We start from the raw sequence: 18,555 nt of genomic DNA on the forward strand, positions 1-18,555 counted from the left end.
ACTGGCTTATGGCGAGGGATAGACTAGGCTCTCCACTAGGCTTGTCCACTTCTCTTTATTGTTAGTGAGGTTCCTTCCCTCTTACACTTCGAATTGCTCTGGGATACAGTAGAAACCTAGTTGTATTTCCTGGGCTTGTTTCTAAAGGCTGTCTTGTCTTTCTTACACTAACCTACATTAGTAAAGCATCTTTTCACTGGTGCGTTAGAGCAAGTGGTAGGAGGGGTAGAATTGGCTGGCTCTGTTGTAACCATATGGTAGACAGGGCAGTTCTATTCAAGGTCCTCAGCTTAAGTGGTCAGCATGGAGATTTTCTATTCAAAGTACTTTGAAGTATACTTCATCTGTTTTACAAAGGGGAACATAATACAGTTGTCTGGGGCAATCATGATTTATCAGACTAATAGGGCATTGGAGCATGCTGAGTTAAAGGGCCATGTTTATAGGCCAAAAATTGGAATATGACTCACGGTGATTACATGTTCTTAGAGTATCATTCACTTGAGATAATTCTGGAAAATCTCTAGCCTTATAGTATTCCTCCCGTAGACTTTGGTGCCATCTCCTGCCCAGAAGACACAGTCAGCTTAGTTTGAAGGCAGAAGGTGGCTTTCAAGCCATGCTGAGCATCTGCTTCAGACCCTCCTGTCAGGTGACCACAAAGGTTTCTACTATATCTCAGAGCAATTCGAAGTGTAAGAGGGAAGAACCTCACTAACAATAAAGAGAAGTGGACAAACTTCCACTTGTGAAAGAGAGAGTCTTTTCCAAGGCTGGTTCTCACTTAGGAGCTTGGATTTTTGACTGTGACATTGACTTATTTCTTCAGTGTCCTTTCTTTCAATTCTGATGTGAGCCAGGTGTAGCCTAGTCATTCTCAGTGAGGAGTGCTTTTGTCTCCTCTGAACACTGACAGTGCAGGTATCTGTGGACAGTCTTGGCTTTCCGTTTGGGGCAGGGGTATGTCTAGTGGGCAGAGGCTGAAGGTCCTGCCAGACAGTTCTAGCACAGAGGAAAGTTACCCACAGCCGAGCATGATTCCCCTCAAACTGGCAGAAGTGCCAAGGTTCAGAACATGGCTCGGTGCAGAGCTTTTACTGTTACTCTGCAGTCTCTGCCTTACTGTATTTTTGTTCTCCGTAATTTCTTAGCCTTTTGGATGGTGAGCTTCAAAGCATTGTTCTGTCAGACATTGGTTTAGTTTAAGTAGATTCTGGTGAGGTGATTTGCTAGTGTGAAGAATACAGTTACAGTGATTGCTAGACAGCATAGGTGGCTTTGGGTTGTTTCTGGATTCTTGTCCTCAGAGTAAAAAGCGGTCAGGTCAGTGTGGATGTCACTGTGGTGGCCGACATGCTAAAGAGACTTACCTCAGTCTCTCCTTATCAGCTGCAACTTTTCCTTCCTCACCTGTGATGCTTAGTTTTAGTTCTCCACGTTCCTTAGGGACTCCCTGGAGGAACCTTGTATCCTGTGAATTTGGGCTTGATGGTGAGGCCTCTTCTGCCACTTGTGCAGATAGAAGGGGAGGGGAAAGGGGTGTAGGGACCAGACTGGCAAACATGGTTTCCAAGCAAGCCACCTCATTCCTGCCTTCCCTTTCAGAGGAGAACCCTGATGGTGGCTTCACAGTGCAACAAAGGCTGCTTTTCAGCTTCGTGTCCTGTCAGCTTAGCACTTAATTTTCCAAGGTCTGTCCTCAACACTACAAAAAGGGACAGAGTAAAAGGGGTTCAGCTGCACTGAATGAAGCTCAGGAGTAGAATGAATGCTTAGCATACACAAGGCCCCAGATTTTATCCCTGGTCCCTTCCCTAACCTGCAATATAAGCTGTTTTAAATTGGGGTTTTGTACCAGAGAAAATAAAGATAAAATTCACGTGGTTAATTCACACTCTTGAATGTGTATGTGTATATGTGGTCTGCCTGAGTGTGTAAATATATATTCCATGTTTGGGCATATATATGTGTGTGCACATGAGTGCTCACGGAGGGGTTGGCATCAGGTGTCTTCCTCAGTTGCTTTCCACACTGTCGAGGTGGGATCTAAGTTAAACCCAGAGTTCACTATTATGGCTCATCTGGCAGGCCTGGCTAATGAGCTTACTCCAGGATCCTGCCTCACCTTCAGAGTGCTGCAGTTAAAGGCAGGCTTCAGTACCCGCCTGACGTTCATATAGAGTCTGAAGATTTGAACTCTGATCTTCATGCTTACACAGCAAGCATGTTAGCCACTACACCACCTCCCAGCCCCCAACTACTTCCCCTCAGTTGTGTGTGAGTGTCTAGTTTGTATTCATTTAAAAAAATCAAAGACTGGGAGACAGAAAACTAAGAAATGAGTGCATGTGTGTTGCTGATTTTTTTTTTTAATGGGTTCTATCCTTTGTAAGTATATTCTAAATTGTTGGGCCCCTAGTATGTTAGCAAACTTTAATCTTAGGACAGTGTAAATGCTCATTAATGTTTTAATCTTTTATTTCACTTGTGGTTGACATTGGACATCTCTTTATGTTTTCCATTTATAAATATTTTGGTGAGTACATGCTATTTTTTTTCTAAAATCTGATAGCAACCTTAAGGCCCTTAGCATTTGATTTAGCTATAAGATCTATTCTACTTAAACTGGATACTAATTGTTACTATTTATTGGGCGTGTTAGTCTGAGAACTAAATGGCAGAGTCTCTGGGTAGATATTATTTGGTACTTTTTTGATCACATGGAACCTGATGGAGCAAAGGCATTTACTATCTAGTGTTAAATATTTGTTCAGGAGACGGGCATATGCCTGTTAGGTTTGCAGCTGGATTGTTATTACTTCATGCTTATTACAGAAAACTCAGGCATTACATATAAATGTAAGCATTGCACTCTCAAACACTAATAATAATTATCATTACCAATTGAAGGGGCAGGTGAGTGGACACTTGCTCTGTAAGTATTTAGACATAATAACAACAGACTTGGAACACACTTTCCTCTTGGGCCCAAGGCCTTGGACTCAGTCCTTAGCACCAAAAAATAAAAATAAATAAAAATAAAGGGAAAGTAATAACAAATAATCCTAAATTAATTGATTGTAAAATAAACTGTAAAATTACTGACTTCCTCAAATTTTAAAAATTGAGGTTCAGAATGTAAGTTTTGTCACTAATTTTACTTGTAAGAATTTAAAATATATATATATATATATATAACCAAATTAGAGAGAGTTCATGCTTTGCCCCATTTTGAGTTTGAAAAGACTATAAGATCTTTAACTTGAGCGGTTCAGACTCTGAACTTCCACACTGAGTGAGAAAGCTGTAGGTTTGACCGAGGGGTGGCATAGCTTCACTGTCTCTGCTCTTTCTGTTGAGTATTTGAACTGTTCTATAGAGTTTTGTTTAGAGATAAGTCCCATTATATTCCCCCCACTCCCCAAGGAAGGAAGGAAGGATGGAAATTTGAAAAGCATTAGGCATAACATAAATTAGAAGCGGACTCCCAGGAGACGCAGCACGGAGACCTTGCTTTGTGTGAAGGTATAAGTGAGTATCTCTGAGTCAGGATGGCTATTTGCTAGACCGACCATAAGTGTGCCGACAGGTCCTGAGAACACTGGGTGCTACTGGCACCCCTAGAATGTATAAACAGCTCTGAAAGTTAGCCCAGAGAAAAGTGCACCCTGAAGCTGCTGCTGGCTGTGTGGTAGCTGTTTCATACAGCAGTGGAGACACCAACAGACAGACACCAGGCCAGCGGAGATTCATCAGCGTGGGCCAGCTGTCTGCAGTTGAAGGCTGGTCAGACACACCTTGGAAGAACCAGTCATTTGACATCTTTGCAGCCTGAAAATCAAAGAAAGGAGAATGTTAAGTATATGAAGCAGCCTGGGTTAGAGATGATGCCGTCTCCAGGGGCTCTGTGGCAGCTCCCCGCTTTGTTCAGGTTCAGGTGAAAACATTTTCCCTGGCCATAAGGGAAAAGCCTCAGTGTACAGGCCTCACTGAAACAGCTTTCTTCCCTCTCCCAGTAGGCTCACCTTTATAGTGACAGATGCACTGCTAATCTTGATGTCTCGTTTTGTGGGAAACTTCCTGATTAACTGTGGGGTACTTTTTTTTTTAATTTTTAATTTCCCACCTCACTTGGGAAATTTACCATTTTTTTTCAGTTTGTGGTGTTATTTTAGGATCAGTGGCTTCAAGGGGACAATATTAGTGTCTGTGGTCTCTAACTGTGGATAGGTTTTTACAGAAACTTAATTGGTAGGCAAAGATCCTCTAGGTACAGAATGAACAGTGAGCCTGCATCTTGCCAGTTACCAAATGTGTACCAAAGCCTTGGGCTTCATGGCTTGTTCTGTATAGCTCCTTACCTGTTGATAAACTGAAAGTGCAGCTTTGTGGTGAAGCTAGTGCTAGTTCATTGTGGTCCAGCCTGGGGTGTGCCTTTCTTATTGCCCCTATCCTGGTATTTTTTTTTTGTCAAATTATATCTTCTTTGACTTGAAGCATCTTTGAAAGTTCTGACACAGGGACTCCTGCAGACAGATCTCTGTTGTTCATGCATGGCTTCTGTTTCTACTGCTGCTGCCTGTGCTTTGAGCTGGATTCTTAAGAACCACTATTCCTTTCCGTTAGCTGGTCACATTTCCACGAAGGGAAAAGTGAGAGCATGGGGCAGTTACCCAAGGAACTGGGATTGCACCTAGAGGGTGTCACAGGGATTCATTGCTGGGAAGACACCATGACCATGGCAGCTCTTGTGAAGGAAAGCATTTAACTGGACTGGCTTATAGTGCAGTAGGTTTATTCCATTATCGTCATGGTGGGAAGCATGGCAGCATGCAGGCAAATATGGTACTGGAGAGGTAGTTCAGAGTTCTGTATCTGGATCCACGGGTAGCAGGACAAGAGAGTGACGATGAGTCTGGCTTGATCTTCTGAAACCTCATAGCCCACCCCCCTGTGACACACTTCTTCCAACAAGGTAACACCTACTTCTGCAAGGCTACCTGTCCAATAATGCCACTCCCCTATGAGTCAATGCAGGCACTATCATTAAAACACCACAGAGGAGAAAAGGAAAAATGGTTTAAAGGTGTGGTTAAAAAAACACCTCAAGAGAATGCACTGGCTTTGCTGAGTGTGGTGGTATGTCCCTATAATCCCTGAACGATCCCTGTTTTTTAATCAAATATTTTATATTTCTCTGTGGTTTGCTCTCCTTCCAGGCTGTTGCCTGAAGATGGGGTTTCATGTACACAAAGGGACCCAAGACTTAGATTTAGTATCTTGGGTCTTAGTCACTAGTGGGGAGGAGGCTCTAGGGTGTGATGGCCTCCGCTCACAGAGGCCACTTTGAGGAGCCTCAGATACTTCATGGAGTAAAGGACCATGCTCTTGTAGAAACTATGGATCCCTGGAGAATTGTAATCACAGCTGACTTTTATCTGTGGAGATAACTTTCTACTTTTTCTGTATAAAAATATGTTTTAAGAGAGTAAGGCAAATACAGAACTCTATTTAAAAAGAGCTTGTCTAAAATAAGAATTTGCCAGTAATAATGTCTCCTGTTTTCAAGAATGTGCAGCCTTCTTAGTTCAGGTTCCAAATCTGTTCTTATTCCTAACATGAAGGCCTTAGAGGTAATCCAAAACACTTTCTGTATCCCATATTGTAAATGTTCTTTTTATAGAAAACTAAGAATCCATCAAAAAGAATCAATTTCTTGTGGTATGAAGAAAGTATGCCTTCTCACAAGGAGAAAGGGAGGGAAGGACAGTGAATATGTTTGCTTGTATGGACAGAGCATCACAGGAAGTAACAGACATTAATATATTTCACTGGTTGTCTTTAGAGTAGACCACTGGATAGCTCGAGTTAGATAGCTGAAAGGGGTGTGTGTGTGCACGCGTGCGTGCATGCGTGCATGTGTGTGTGCGCGTGTGCGTGTGTGTTGTGATTTTCATGCTACAGTACATGTGTGAAGGTCGAAGGATAACCTGGAGGAATCTGTTTTCTCCTTCTAACATGTCAGTTCTGAAGAGTAAATTCAGGTCTAAGGCACCTTTGCTTGCTCAGCTATCTTACTGACCTAAGAGACTTTTCTAACGACCTTTTTAATGCCTAGTGAAGTTCCTACTACTGAGTTACTACTGGAGAGTGATTTTCTTGTGGCATTCCACTAATGCTATGTTATTTATGTGTAAAAGTTTTATGTTAGTTTTCAGAAAAGATGGGTTTATTGTAGTATTTTATTTGGTGGCTATCATTGACATAGTTTGGTGTGGAAGAATTGGGAGTATTTTTTTCCTCTCCCTTTAACTCAAGACAGGCAGGCACAGTTGCAGTGTTCTTTAAAGTTTTTGCATTTATAGTAATTGCACTTTTATGCATAGGAAGAAGAAGGAAATACTTCTAAAACACAAAAAAATTCCTGGCTTCAAGAATGTGTTTTATCCTTATCTCCAACCAGTGACCTTATGATTATAGCTCGGGAGCAGAAGGCCGCGTTCCTAGTGCGTAAGTACCCTCTAGTCTCTGCTGCCTCCGTCTCAGGGCAGGTTCAAACAGAAAGTTGACTCAGAAACAGTGGTATTCCTGTTCTGTATTATTACATGGTGGTTCTATAATTTACGTACTACATTTAATATATAAATGGAATATTTCCCTTTCAGGTATGTGTGTGTTGTATGTACACATATATGTGCCTGTGCATGTGTGTGGAGGCCAAAGGTTGCCATTAGGTGTCTTCTGTTGCTCTTCACTCTAGCTTTTGAGACAGGGTCTCCTGCTGAACCTGGAGCTGAAACTGGCTGCCCAGTGGACCCTGAGATCCTCTGTCTCTACCTCCATGACACTGAAGCACCTGGCCCCTTTTGTGTGTGTGTGTGTGTGTGTGTGTGTGTGTGTGTGTGTGTGTGTGTGTGTGATGTGAATGTTAGTGATGGAACTCGAAAGGCAAGAAGTTTATGGTCTGAACCAGCTCCTTAGTCCCAGAACACTTGGTTTTCCTTCTGTGTTGTCACTGATTTAGCTCTCCTGTAATACTTGTGAGGCACTGTTGACCATCACCTAATTCTTGCAAAAGTTACTCAGTTCTGAAAAGGGCTAGAACTGGCCCCTTACAACAGTGAAAAGGAGGCTTGGTGCAGCTTGAAAACTCACAGTACTGTGAAGTTTCACTTGGTTTCTAGGTTTTCAGCTCATATATTTTTGTTGAAGATTAAATGTTAAGATTTGGAGATACACAGATTATTAAAAAAAAAAAAAAACCCTCCTAGAACAAAATAAGATTATATATAAAACGTTTGTGGGTAGTCTTACAGAGAAAATTCATTCCCATGGCATAAATCTAATATAAAACCTTCCCCTGCCATTTGAAAATAAAAGTAGTCTTATAAGTAAAGTCGGTAAGATGGCCCATGAGCATGCGCAACTCTATTCTGCAGGAACTCTGAATAGAGCAGTAAGTTGTGGGTTAAACTAGAGGAAGGAGAGACTAAAGGCTGGGAGACCAGACAGTCTTACAAAATGCTTTTACAGATTAAAAACATTATGTATTGCCTATAATACATATCCAAATCAATCCTACAGAATTTTTTATCCTACAATTTTATATCCTACTTTTTAAAGTGGAAAGATGAAAATCTATAAGTAAGTTAGTGGTTTTATTTTATCTTTTATTATTTTTTCCAGCAAAATGGAAGCACAGTGATAAAGGGAAGGAAGAAATGCAGTTTGCTGTTGGTTGGAGTGGCTCCGTAAGTGCGGAGGAAGGGTAGGTGCGAGCTTACTTGTTTGTTCCTTGTGTGATAAGTGTATGAACTGGATTTATTTGTAAATACATCAGTTTTATTGCTTATAGACTTTGTGTGTGTGTGTGTGTGTGTGTGTGAGTATTTTTTGTATGAGAGAGAGAAAGAGAGAGTGTGTGTGTGTATCCATATCCATCCCAACTTTACTGGTTGTAGAGAACTATTTGGTTAACAGATTCTGTTTTATTGCTCTTATGAGTTTTTTATAAACTAATAAGAAAAATATTTTTAAAGATTTATTTAATTTTCCATGTATTAATGTTTTGCCTGCATGTGTGTATGAGCACAGGTACATGTCTGGTACCCTCAGAGGTCAAATGAGGGTGTTAGATCACTGGAGAAACAAGGAAAAGACTCACTTTACATCTTGAGAACCCAGCATGGTCTGTGGGGCTGCTTGCACAGCTTATGTTGGTTTGATGGTTTAAACAAAGTCAGTAAGAAGTGTTTAGATTTCAAATCTTTTTCTCTGAGCCCCTAACAATATTTTAAGTTTACAAATTAGGGAAAAAATGATTTTAGGGAACAACCCTCATATGTCCTTATGTTAATGGAGGATGGAGAGGTAGCTTAGTAAGACCAGCTGTTGCTTCGGCAAAGGATCCAAGTTCAGTTACTCCAGTTCTAGAGGATACCTTCTTCTAAAACCTCAGGTACCAGGCACACACACGTGGTGCACATGATACTTGTAGACAGAGCACTCGTATACATAAAATAAACAAATTCTTTAAAAAATAAATAGCTTATTACGTCAGTGTATGTAAAATGTAAATGGAGAGTCCAACCAGGTGGAATGTAGTAAGTTCCTAAACTAAAGAACTCACAGAAATCCAGTGTGCTGGCTCCTTCTGCTCTGCACCAGCCTTAGACAGGGAGACGACAGGGTGGCTCTTAACTGCAGAAGACAGGCATGCTGGGAAATGGGTGCCTGGCAACCATTTGAGATTTTCTAGGTTTTCTGTACAGTGATTTATATAAAGCTTGGCTTTGTTTCATGTCAATACCAAATTAAAAAAAAAATTGCCTTTTGCTATGTTATATGTATGGATTTACTGTTTTATGTCAAATAAAAATAGTTCACAGTGTCTTAGTCAGGGTTTCTACTGCTGCAATGAAACACCATGACCAAGAAGCAAACTGGGGAGGAAAGGGTTTATTCAGCTTACACTTCCACATTGTTGTTCATCATCAAAGGAAGTCAGGGCAGGAACTCACACAGGGCAGGAACCTGGAGGCAGGCGCTGAGGCAGAGGCCATGGAGGGGTGCCACTTCCCCTGGCGTGCTCAGCTTGCTTTCTTATAGAACCCAGGACTACCAACTCAGGGATGGCACCCCTTGATCATTGGTTGAGAAAATGCCTTACATCTGGATCTCATTGAGGCATTTCCTCAAGGGAGGCTCCTTTCTCTATGATAACTACTCCAGCTTGTATCAAGATGAGACACAAAACTAGCCAGTACACACTGGATATGTAATTAGTCCAGGTATGGTGGTACACACCTTAATCCCCAGCACTCAGAAAGCAAAGGTAAATGAATTTCTCCTGAGTTCCAGGCCAGTCTGGTCTATGTCGTGAATGTCAGGCCAGCCAGTGCTGCGTAGTAAGACTGCCCCTCCCCCTCTTTCTCTCTTCCTTTTCCATCCCCACCTTATTGCTAAGCACAGTGACTAAGCTCATGATTTTGCTTTTGTTTCTGTCTGTAGGGAGTATGTAACCAGTGCTCTGTGCATCCCACTGGCAAGTCAGAAGAGGTAAGGATGAGACAGGCTTCTGTTTCTTCTGTTTTGATGGCTGAGCCATTACAATCATCAATTTTATTTGTGACAGGAGTTCCACTGGGCGCCCTGACTGGACCTGCATTGTGGTGGGCTTTACATCTGGTTATGTGCGGTTCTACACTGAGGTGAGTTGGGTTTCCAGTAGCAGACAGCTAGCAACTACAGTGCTGTGCATCCCATCATACTGTTCTGTGACTTCATTACCAAGAATGCCGGTGCAAATCTAAGGAGTCTTAATATGAATCTCTAGAGATGTGTAGCTTGACTCTTTGGCAGTGGTTCTCAACTTTCCTAATGCAGTTGCTACTTCATATCTGTAATTTTCTACTGTTAAGAATCAATGTAAATATCTGGTTTTTGATGGTCTCAGGCTGCCCCTGTGCTGCCCAAAGGGGTCTTGACCCACAGGTTGAGAACCACTGCTTTATGGGGTGGGAATGGGACAAGTGAGGAACTATCTGTAGAAGAAACAAGAGAGGCTACACACTGGAAAAGAGGACCGGGCATTCTTGGCAGACTGTAGGTAGGAGGGTGGCACTATAGAGAAAATCAGCAAGGCCCCCTGTGCTTGTTTCTAGAGTGGAGTGCTTTTGCTTGCACAACTTTTGAATGAGGACAAAGTGCTTCAGCTTAAATGCAGGACCTATGAAATCCCAAGACACCCTGGAGTGACTGAGCAGGTAATGTACAAATTATGCTCTTTACCTTGTAATAGTGTAAAGTGGCAGGGCTGGAGAGAGGGCTCAGCAGTTAAGAGCACTGGATGCTCTTGTAGAGGACCCAGATTCATTCCCCAGAACACACTTGGGTGACTCAAAACCATTTGTCACTTCTGTTCTAGGGGATATGACACCCTCTTCTGCCCTCCTCAGACACTAGGCCCTTGTGATGCATAGACATTCATGCAGATAAAATATCCGTTCAGTTAGGAAGAAAGTAACAATGTCATTTTTTTGAAGCAATTTCCTTTGCTCTTTTGTTGGAAAATTAAGAGATTTGTTTTATAACACAGTTAGCTGAGCTGGCTTATTATCAAGAGATAATTGGTTGCTAAATTGAATACCAGTCTTCGTGTTTTATAAATGCAATTTTGTATTAAGATGATCATCTTAGTTGGTCTTCTATTGCTGTAGAGACACCAACACCATGGCAACTCTTATAAAGGAAAACATTTACCTTGGGGCTGGCTTACAGTTTCAGAGGTTTAGTCTAGTATTGTCATAGTGGGAAGCATGGTGGCATTCAGGCAGACATGGTGCTGGCAGACATGGAAAGGTAACTAAGTGTTCTACATCCAAATCAGCAGGAAGATGGAGAGACACTGGGCCTGGTTTGAGCATTTGAAACAACAATACCCACACCCCAAGTGACACAATTTCTCCAACAAGGTCACACCTACTCCAAGTCCACACCTCCTAATGGTGCCACTCTCTGGTGACCAAGCATTCAAATCTATGAACCTAAAGAGGTTATAGATATATACAGATACATACTGTATGAATACATGGACTTAAATTGCATAATAAATTACAGAGGTTATAAAAAAAAAAGAAACTAGATTTTGTCTGTCAGCATCTAAGAATGAATTAATAACATAACTAATTGTTCATGCAGTTGAAATAAGGTACCTGCTTAGAGAAAGGGTGAGCTATGACTGCTGAAGAGGAAGAATCCCATGGGGTGAGATTTGCTGTGAGCCTTGGAAAACGGGCATACAATTTAACTGGTCAGTTGGAAAAAGAGAAGGCTAAATCTCTAGTAGTTAGGAGAAAAGTGAGGAAAGGTTTAAGTGTAGGACTTTGTACATGGTAACAGAGAAATGCATTAGAAAGCCAAGAGGCTGGTTGATAAGCAGAGCAAGCTAAGTTTGCATGAAGTAAAAATGAAGCAAACTTCAGAAGTGACACAGAAGGTTAGAGAAGTTCTGAGAGAAGGAGATGGCGCAGCCACAGGCTGCTGCAGCTAGAAGGGACTGGACTCAGGGAGGGTAGCTGTGGGGTCTGATTGTTGTTTTGGAGTTCGGTGTTTTCTTGTGTGGCTCATGCTGTTCTAGAATCCCCAGTCCTCTCCCTAGTGTTGTGATTATAGGTGTATCTCATCTTGCCTTGGTTGAAGTTGGATTTTTAAAAATTACTGAGGCAGGAGATTGTGACAAAAAAACAAAATTAAATCTTATCTCTGTGATTACTAAAATGGAAAAAAAAAAAAAAGGATTTCGATGAAGCTTAAGTGACAGAATGCCTGCCTAGCGTATGAGGCTTGAGTTGAGTCCTCAGCACTGTAACAGGATTAGTTAGTTAGTTAATGTAGCGTTGATTACAGGCAATCACACTCAGTATTGTAATATAGGTCAATTGTGTGCACATTTGTTTGGGAATGAGTATTGGGACAGGCCTCTGGTTTCAAGTGAACATCTGTGAGGTGTTTTATTTGTTTGTTTGCTTTTTGTTGCTGTTCTGTTTTGTTTTGTTTGACACCGAGTCTCTCTACGTGGTCCTGGCTGTCCTAAAACCAGATTGGCCTTGAACTCACAGAGATTTGCCTGTCTCTGTCTCTTGAGTGCTAGAATCCTAGGCATGTGCCACCACATTCGGCCAGCTTCTGTTTTTAACACTTGACTTACATCTTCATAATGGGTATTTCTTATGAGCTGAAACAAAATTTTTATTATTCTGAAACCATTTCCAGTACATTTAAAAGCTATATTTGAGAGGAAGTCAAGTCTTTGGCCAGAAGGAGTTCTGAAGTTAGCTCCTGCTTCCTTTTGCTGATTTTTTTTTTCCAGATTGTTCTGTTTCCGAGTTTACCGTTTAGTCATAGCATTTAACTAAATATGATTCTCAGTGTTTTTTAAAGAGGAAGATGTTATAAGAAAAGTTTTTTTTATTTCCACCCAGAATGAAGAGCTGAGCATCTTGTATCCTGCTGCCATTGTGACTATTGATGGATTTAGTCTCTTTCAGTCTCTCCGAGCTTGTCGAAACCAGGTGGCAAAAGGTAATTTTTTGGCAAGAAGTGTGCAAGTTCTGGTGATGATAGTTCTATTCGGTGTAGCCTCCTCCTCACACAAGCAAGGTGTCTCCTGCAGGGTGGATTGTTCATAAGCAGGGGCCGGAGCCTCTGCTGCTGAGGTATTGTGAGTGAGTGTGGTAGCTGGAGAGCAGCAGGCTCTCTTCAGTTAACTCAGCAACATAGCTTGGCTGGGTGAGGATTTGATGCAGCCAGTAAACCTCTCCCTAGGAGAGAAGCCATGGGATCCGTGCACTAAGATCCTCTGGCTCCATCACCTCCCACTCACTGAGAATAGAGGCGCCAGTATGTGCTAACACATTCCCTCTCAGGGGGAGAGAGCCCAGCAGCTCAGCTTGGCCTCTTTATTAGAAATACTTGTCAATCAAAAGATGCTAGAAGTCTAAGCTGCATGTATGAGGACTTCATTATTAGAGGTGAAAACTGCATGGAGATAATCAAGAAGCCTCATTGTGGTGATGGCAGAGTAAGTGCAGAGGCTAGGGTCAGCAGCAAGGGTGTTCCCTCAGCACCCCTACATGTTCGCTCGCTCGCTCGCTCCCTCCCTCCCTCCCTGCAAGACAGGTCCATCACCAAGCCTGGAGCTCACTGGTTGAGCAAGATTAGCTGCCAGTGACCTCAGGGATCTGCCAGTCTTCATCTTCTGCCCGCCAGCAGTGTCATGGGCTCCCTGTAGGTACCACACTGGTTTTTACATGGCTGCTGGAGTTCTGGACACAGGTCCTTGTAATGTGTGGGATACTAATGGAGCCATCTTGCCAGCCCCCTGAGAACAGCATCCATAGATGTGTTTGCTGCTTATCAACAATAAGGATAAAATTCCAAGTCTAAATTTCCATAAAGTACAAAACAAGCAGTTCCTTCTGGAGGGGAAGTAAGCCTTCATATGGCCTGTTTGGACAGGTTGTCTCAGCAGGTTGTGATGGGGAAATTCTCAAGTCTTAGTTTTATGGTTCTTTTCAGTAGTCCATACTTTTTTCCTTACATCAGCATACTTTGAATTTTTATACCTATTTTCATTATCTTTTAAACTGTTTCAGTTTCGCCCATTATGGCTTCATTATTTTCAGTTTGGTGAGATAATCACCATTTTGGGGGTCCAAGGAAGAAGATAGACTGTGGTATGTGACCCTGTGCTATTCCAAATAAGTAAATAACCATTTATATATTTATTAAAAGAGAATGACCATTCTCTTTTGTTGGTAAGATTTCTAATAATAAACTAGGAGAGGTAATTGAGAAAATTCTGTCAATGGTATTGTTGGCATTTGTTTTTGAACCTCAGTCACCATTTATTTGTTTAAGGATATAATGTATATTCTTATATGTATAAGAGTATAACAAAGTCTAGCCTATTTGCCATGTCAGGTAGGTCAGGTGGATCAATAGGTACCTCAAACCTCTCTAAACGCATTGGTTTACTGTGGGTAGGGTGGCTGGAAATGCAGAAAGTTCCTCCATGAAGGCCACAAGACTGCAGGCCCCAATAACCCGAGAAAGTCCTTGGGTTTCCAAAACAGCTTTATTGGTATGACAGATGATAGTTGAATCTGGATGTCCACACCCCTCCCCACACACCCTGTGAAACTCAGGACAGACCTGAGTTAAATAGGGAGGGAGAAAGGGGGGAGGGTCTGGGGAAGAATGCTTAATTGGCTATGCCCTCTGGCCTTCAGGGATTGCATTAGTATGTAAATCTCTTGAGGCCGAGGCCTGTGGTCACACCCTCTGCCTGTGCTCTTTGGGAGGGGCTGCATTGTCCTATGTGACTGAACAGTGTACATTAATGGAGTTCGAGGCCATGTGTTAGGAGCCTAGATTCTGGGAGCACAGCAGAATAAATGCCTGTCCCTTGCAGGGTCTCTAGGCTACTTCTAGCCAGCGCTTCTACCGAAAACCAAGACTCCTTTCACGGCCCTACAGTTTACAAAATGATCTGGAAGCCAATACTTGAAGTTTGCTGCTGGACAGCTGAAGGCTTACAGGCTTATGCAAGTTTGTCTACCACAGTCAAAGCCTGATGCTCGCTTAGGACCAGCTACAAGGGTCTTTTGACGGTTGTGGTTTTGTGTGCATTGCTATGGCATGAATAAATCTCATCATATTCCTTTTTTATTACTGTGCTTCATTATTAGTTGACATTTTAGAACAGTAAATATAAATTAGATGCCTTTTAGATAAAATGCTATTCTATCCATTGTAATTGGATTGTCTGATCTTTTTGACAGCTGCAGCATCAGGCAATGAGAACATACAACCACCACCGTTAGCTTATAAGAAATGGGGTCTTCAAGATATTGACACCATTATCGATCATGCTAGTATTGGTAAGTATTGCTGGTTCTATTTTTATTTTTATTCTTATACTTTTTTATTGAAGCATCTAATTTATTAGAAACCGACATTAATTCTTTTTTTTTTTTCTTGTTTTGTTTTTTTGGGGGTTTTTTTGAGACAGGGTTTCTCTGTGTAGCCCTGGCTGTCCTGGAACTCACTCTGTAGACCAGGCTGGCCTCGAACTCAGAAATCAGCCTGCCTCTGCCTCCCAAGTGCTGGGATTAAAGGCGTGTGCCACCACTGCCTGGTCTGACATTAATTCTTATGTGAAAAAGAAATCTACTGCCTTTAGTGAGACACTGGGAAGTTAATTTCAGCTTTTCTCAGCGAAGCCTGTGTCTTTAAGATAGAGTAGCAGAGTTGATGTTCTTTGTCTATGACATTCTGATTCTTATAATGACCTTACAGATCAGTCTTCTAAAATGTAACTTGTGGATAACAGAAAATATATAAGGCAGGTTTCTTCCCATGAGAGTATTTGACGGATTATTGTGTAATTCAAAATGTAAACATCAAAGACTGGGCATGGTGATACATACCTGTCTTCTCAGGATTTGGGAGACCAGATAGAAGAAGGATTGGAGTTTGAAGCCAGACTGTGTTATAGAACATGATTCTGTCTGTCATTTTTATGAAGTGCAAGACTAGTTGAAAGGTATACTGAAGAGTAGAGTAACTGTAGTAGGCCCCAAGGAGGAAGTCAAAGGCACTGAGCAACCTGACTGAATCTGACAGGAAAAGAACAAGCTCTCTAGCCAGTGCACACACTGGCCTGGGGTGAGTTGCAGAGTCTGCTGGAGAAGCAGTGAAGGCCAGGGGAGCTGGTAAGAGTGAGGCCAGGGACACAGACAGGGACCTAGCCTTGAAGCCCTCCTGTCCTTATACAGGAATGGGCCATCTCAGCCGTGTCAAGAACCACTAAGTTCTCAGCAATAGTCTCCTCACATTGCTTGTTAGGAAAAACCACTTTGAAAACAGTTTAGAGACTGGGAGTAGTCTCTAATAGTCTAATGGTCACTATTAGGAGAAGCTGCATATGTTTGTACATGTTTATAATTCCAGCTGTTGTAGGAATATAGCAAATTCAAGGCCAGCGTGGGCAATGTGGCCATACGCCGTAAACAAAGAAAGAAAGGAAACACTAATGAGGAGACTGTTCTAATCTTAGAAGTAATGGGTTTCTGAATTAAGGTGGTAAAAGTGAAAATAGAAAGAGCAGTACTATCTTAAAATATTTTCCATTGTTGTAATATATGTTAAAAATTTGAACAATGACTGGGCAGTAGTGGTACACAACCTTTATCCCAGCATGTGGGAGGCAGAGGCAGGAGAATCTCTCTAAGTTGGAAGCCAGCCTGGTCTACAAGTGAGTTCCAGGACAACCAAGGCTACACAGAGAAACCATCTTGCCTGGGAGCAAGATGACTTTTCCTCAGGGTACAGCCAGCTTTCAGGGAAGGAGCCTTTCTCTCTCTGGTCTCCTGATGGAACTCCTGTTGTCTGAATTCAGCCAGAAGTCAGCAGGAACTGTCGAAAGAAAGCCTGCTCTAGGGAAGGCAGGAGTTATGTGGTGGGCTGGCAGAAGGTGTCTGGCACACAGGCCTGCTGATGCTGTCTGCATAGTCCTGGATACCATTCTTGTGTGGAATACTCTGTTTTATGTATGTAATGGGTGGAGTACTCTGTCGGTAAACACTTCAGTGTGTCTTCAGGTTTTTTGCTAAGAGAAATATTAACATACAATTTCCAAAGTGTTGAGTTCAGCCCAGGGTCTCCTCCCTGCTCTGCTAATTAGACTTTGGAACATTGAAGCTGGCTGGGGAAAATGATTGGATAGAAAACATTATTCTATTCATTTACTCCCCAGCCTACACATGAAAACAATAATGGTACAATAAACTTTATTTTATCTACATCTTTACATAAAGGTCTTAATTAACTCAATCAATCAATAAATACCTATTATTCCCTAGGAACTAGTGCTGGTACTGGCAGCACGGCAGTCCAGACGCCGGCCTGAGAAAGCTTATGTTCTGCTGATAGAGATAGACAGGAACTACAAGTAGATGTGGTGCTGCCGAAGCACCAGCAGGCATCGTAGAGGAGATCAGCAGGCAGAGACTTTAACTGGGCTAGAGCATCGATTCTAACGTGGGATTGAACAGCCCTTTCACAGGGTCTGCTCACATCGCAGATATCTTGCACATCAGAATTTACATTACGATTCATAATGGTAGCAAAATGGCAGTTATGAAGTAGCAGTGAAAATAATTTTACGGTTATGGTCACCACAACATGAGGAACTGTGTTAAAGGGTCATAGTGTAAGGGAAGTTGAGGACCAGTGCTCTGGAGTAAAGAAGTGTGGACATAGATGCTAAGGACGGGCCTCTCCAGAGAACCGAGCTGGACTGAGACAGGAAGGGTGAGGAGGAGCCAGCTATGGGAAACTTTTTAGCAAAGCATCCTCAGCAGAGGACAAACTGACTGTCAGCCTGGGCACCCCAAAGACCTCAGGGGACTTGGGAACAAGGCAGGTCAGTGTGCCTGACAGAGTGTGTATGAGAAGGGAAGGCAGGTTGGACTCATACAGGAGGGTCAGAGCTGAAGGCAAGGAAGGTGAATTTTATTCTGAATTTGTGGTTTCTAAGGCAGCCCGGCCTATGGAGAGAGGGCCTGTCTCAAACAAGACCAAAAAACACCCCTTGGGTGCTCTTTAGAAAGGCGTGGGAAAGGAAGTGAAGCCGCCTAGTGTTGTGGTAGTTCAGACATGTGAGAGTATGGACTTAGAGCATGTTATCGACATTTGTCATACAGTTGCTCAGGTCTGCATTTGAGAAATGAGAAAGGGGATTCAAGGACTCACCTCCAGTCTTTCCCTAAGTGACGGAATCACAGGCGGTGCCTTCACTGTTGAAGCACTGTGAAGCAGCTGTGTGGAGGAGCAGATTCACTGAAAGGAGAATAAGGAAGATCCTTAAGGGGGGCAAATCACGCAGGTCACAAGCTATGTTTTGCATGTTGATTTCTGGCACATTCCAGTAGAGCATCAAGTGGGCAGCTAGAGGTGGTCTGAGGCTCGGAGGCAGTGGGATGACTGCACAGACAGAGGTCGTGGTTCAAGAGAGGGTGGTTCTCTGGACCTGGCAGCCTGGAGCTCCTTATTACCTTATTCTGAGCAGCTGGGGGAGACAGGTGAGCACAGGAGCCAGGCTGGGGTGGGTTTGCCTCACAATAAATGTTTCCATGTCCTATTTTCAAACAACAAGAAGTAAAATTGCAGTATGTCTACTTTCCATCCCCAGCTGGTCCTGGTCAGTTCTGTGAGCTGCACATTCTTTTCTTCTTTAAGCTCCATGTCTGAATATTTCTGCTGGATGTACAAACTTGGCATCCCATATTCAGTTACTGATTTTCTCTCCTGATACTTGCTGCTCTTTTCTTGCTCTTCACCTGCTCCCCCTTCGCCCAGTTGCACGCTGGGCCTTTGCCTGCTCTGCTGCTTGGGCCCTTGCCTCCTAGCCTCTCTCACTGCATCCTATTGTGCCGATCTGGCTCCTCAGAGCAGCTGGAGCCTTCTGCAGACACTGGGATTGCTGCTTCC

General features: G+C 42.6%; 1 protein-coding gene and 1 non-coding gene across 3 annotated transcripts in view; both read left to right on the forward strand.

Moving 5' to 3' along the window:
* Rab3gap2 (RAB3 GTPase activating non-catalytic protein subunit 2) overlaps positions 1-18,555 on the forward strand; it is a 78,518-nt gene that overhangs the window by 21,811 nt on the left and 38,152 nt on the right. For both annotated transcript variants that reach the window (XM_034513106.2, XM_034513107.2), the window contains exons 3-9: positions 6,387-6,510; positions 7,687-7,768; positions 9,511-9,558; positions 9,635-9,710; positions 10,164-10,265; positions 12,483-12,582; positions 14,844-14,942. In XM_034513106.2, coding sequence (XP_034368997.1) covers positions 6,387-6,510; positions 7,687-7,768; positions 9,511-9,558; positions 9,635-9,710; positions 10,164-10,265; positions 12,483-12,582; positions 14,844-14,942 — 631 coding nt within the window. The remainder of the gene's footprint in view (positions 1-6,386; positions 6,511-7,686; positions 7,769-9,510; positions 9,559-9,634; positions 9,711-10,163; positions 10,266-12,482; positions 12,583-14,843; positions 14,943-18,555) is intronic.
* LOC117716720 (small nucleolar RNA SNORA36 family) lies at positions 16,697-16,828 on the forward strand. Its single transcript, XR_004607814.1, has one exon. It is a non-coding gene; the product is annotated as a small nucleolar RNA SNORA36 family (small nucleolar RNA).

The sequence above is a fragment of the Arvicanthis niloticus genome, chromosome 10 (assembly GCF_011762505.2).
Source record: "Arvicanthis niloticus isolate mArvNil1 chromosome 10, mArvNil1.pat.X, whole genome shotgun sequence".
Lineage (NCBI taxonomy): Eukaryota > Metazoa > Chordata > Mammalia > Rodentia > Muridae > Arvicanthis > Arvicanthis niloticus.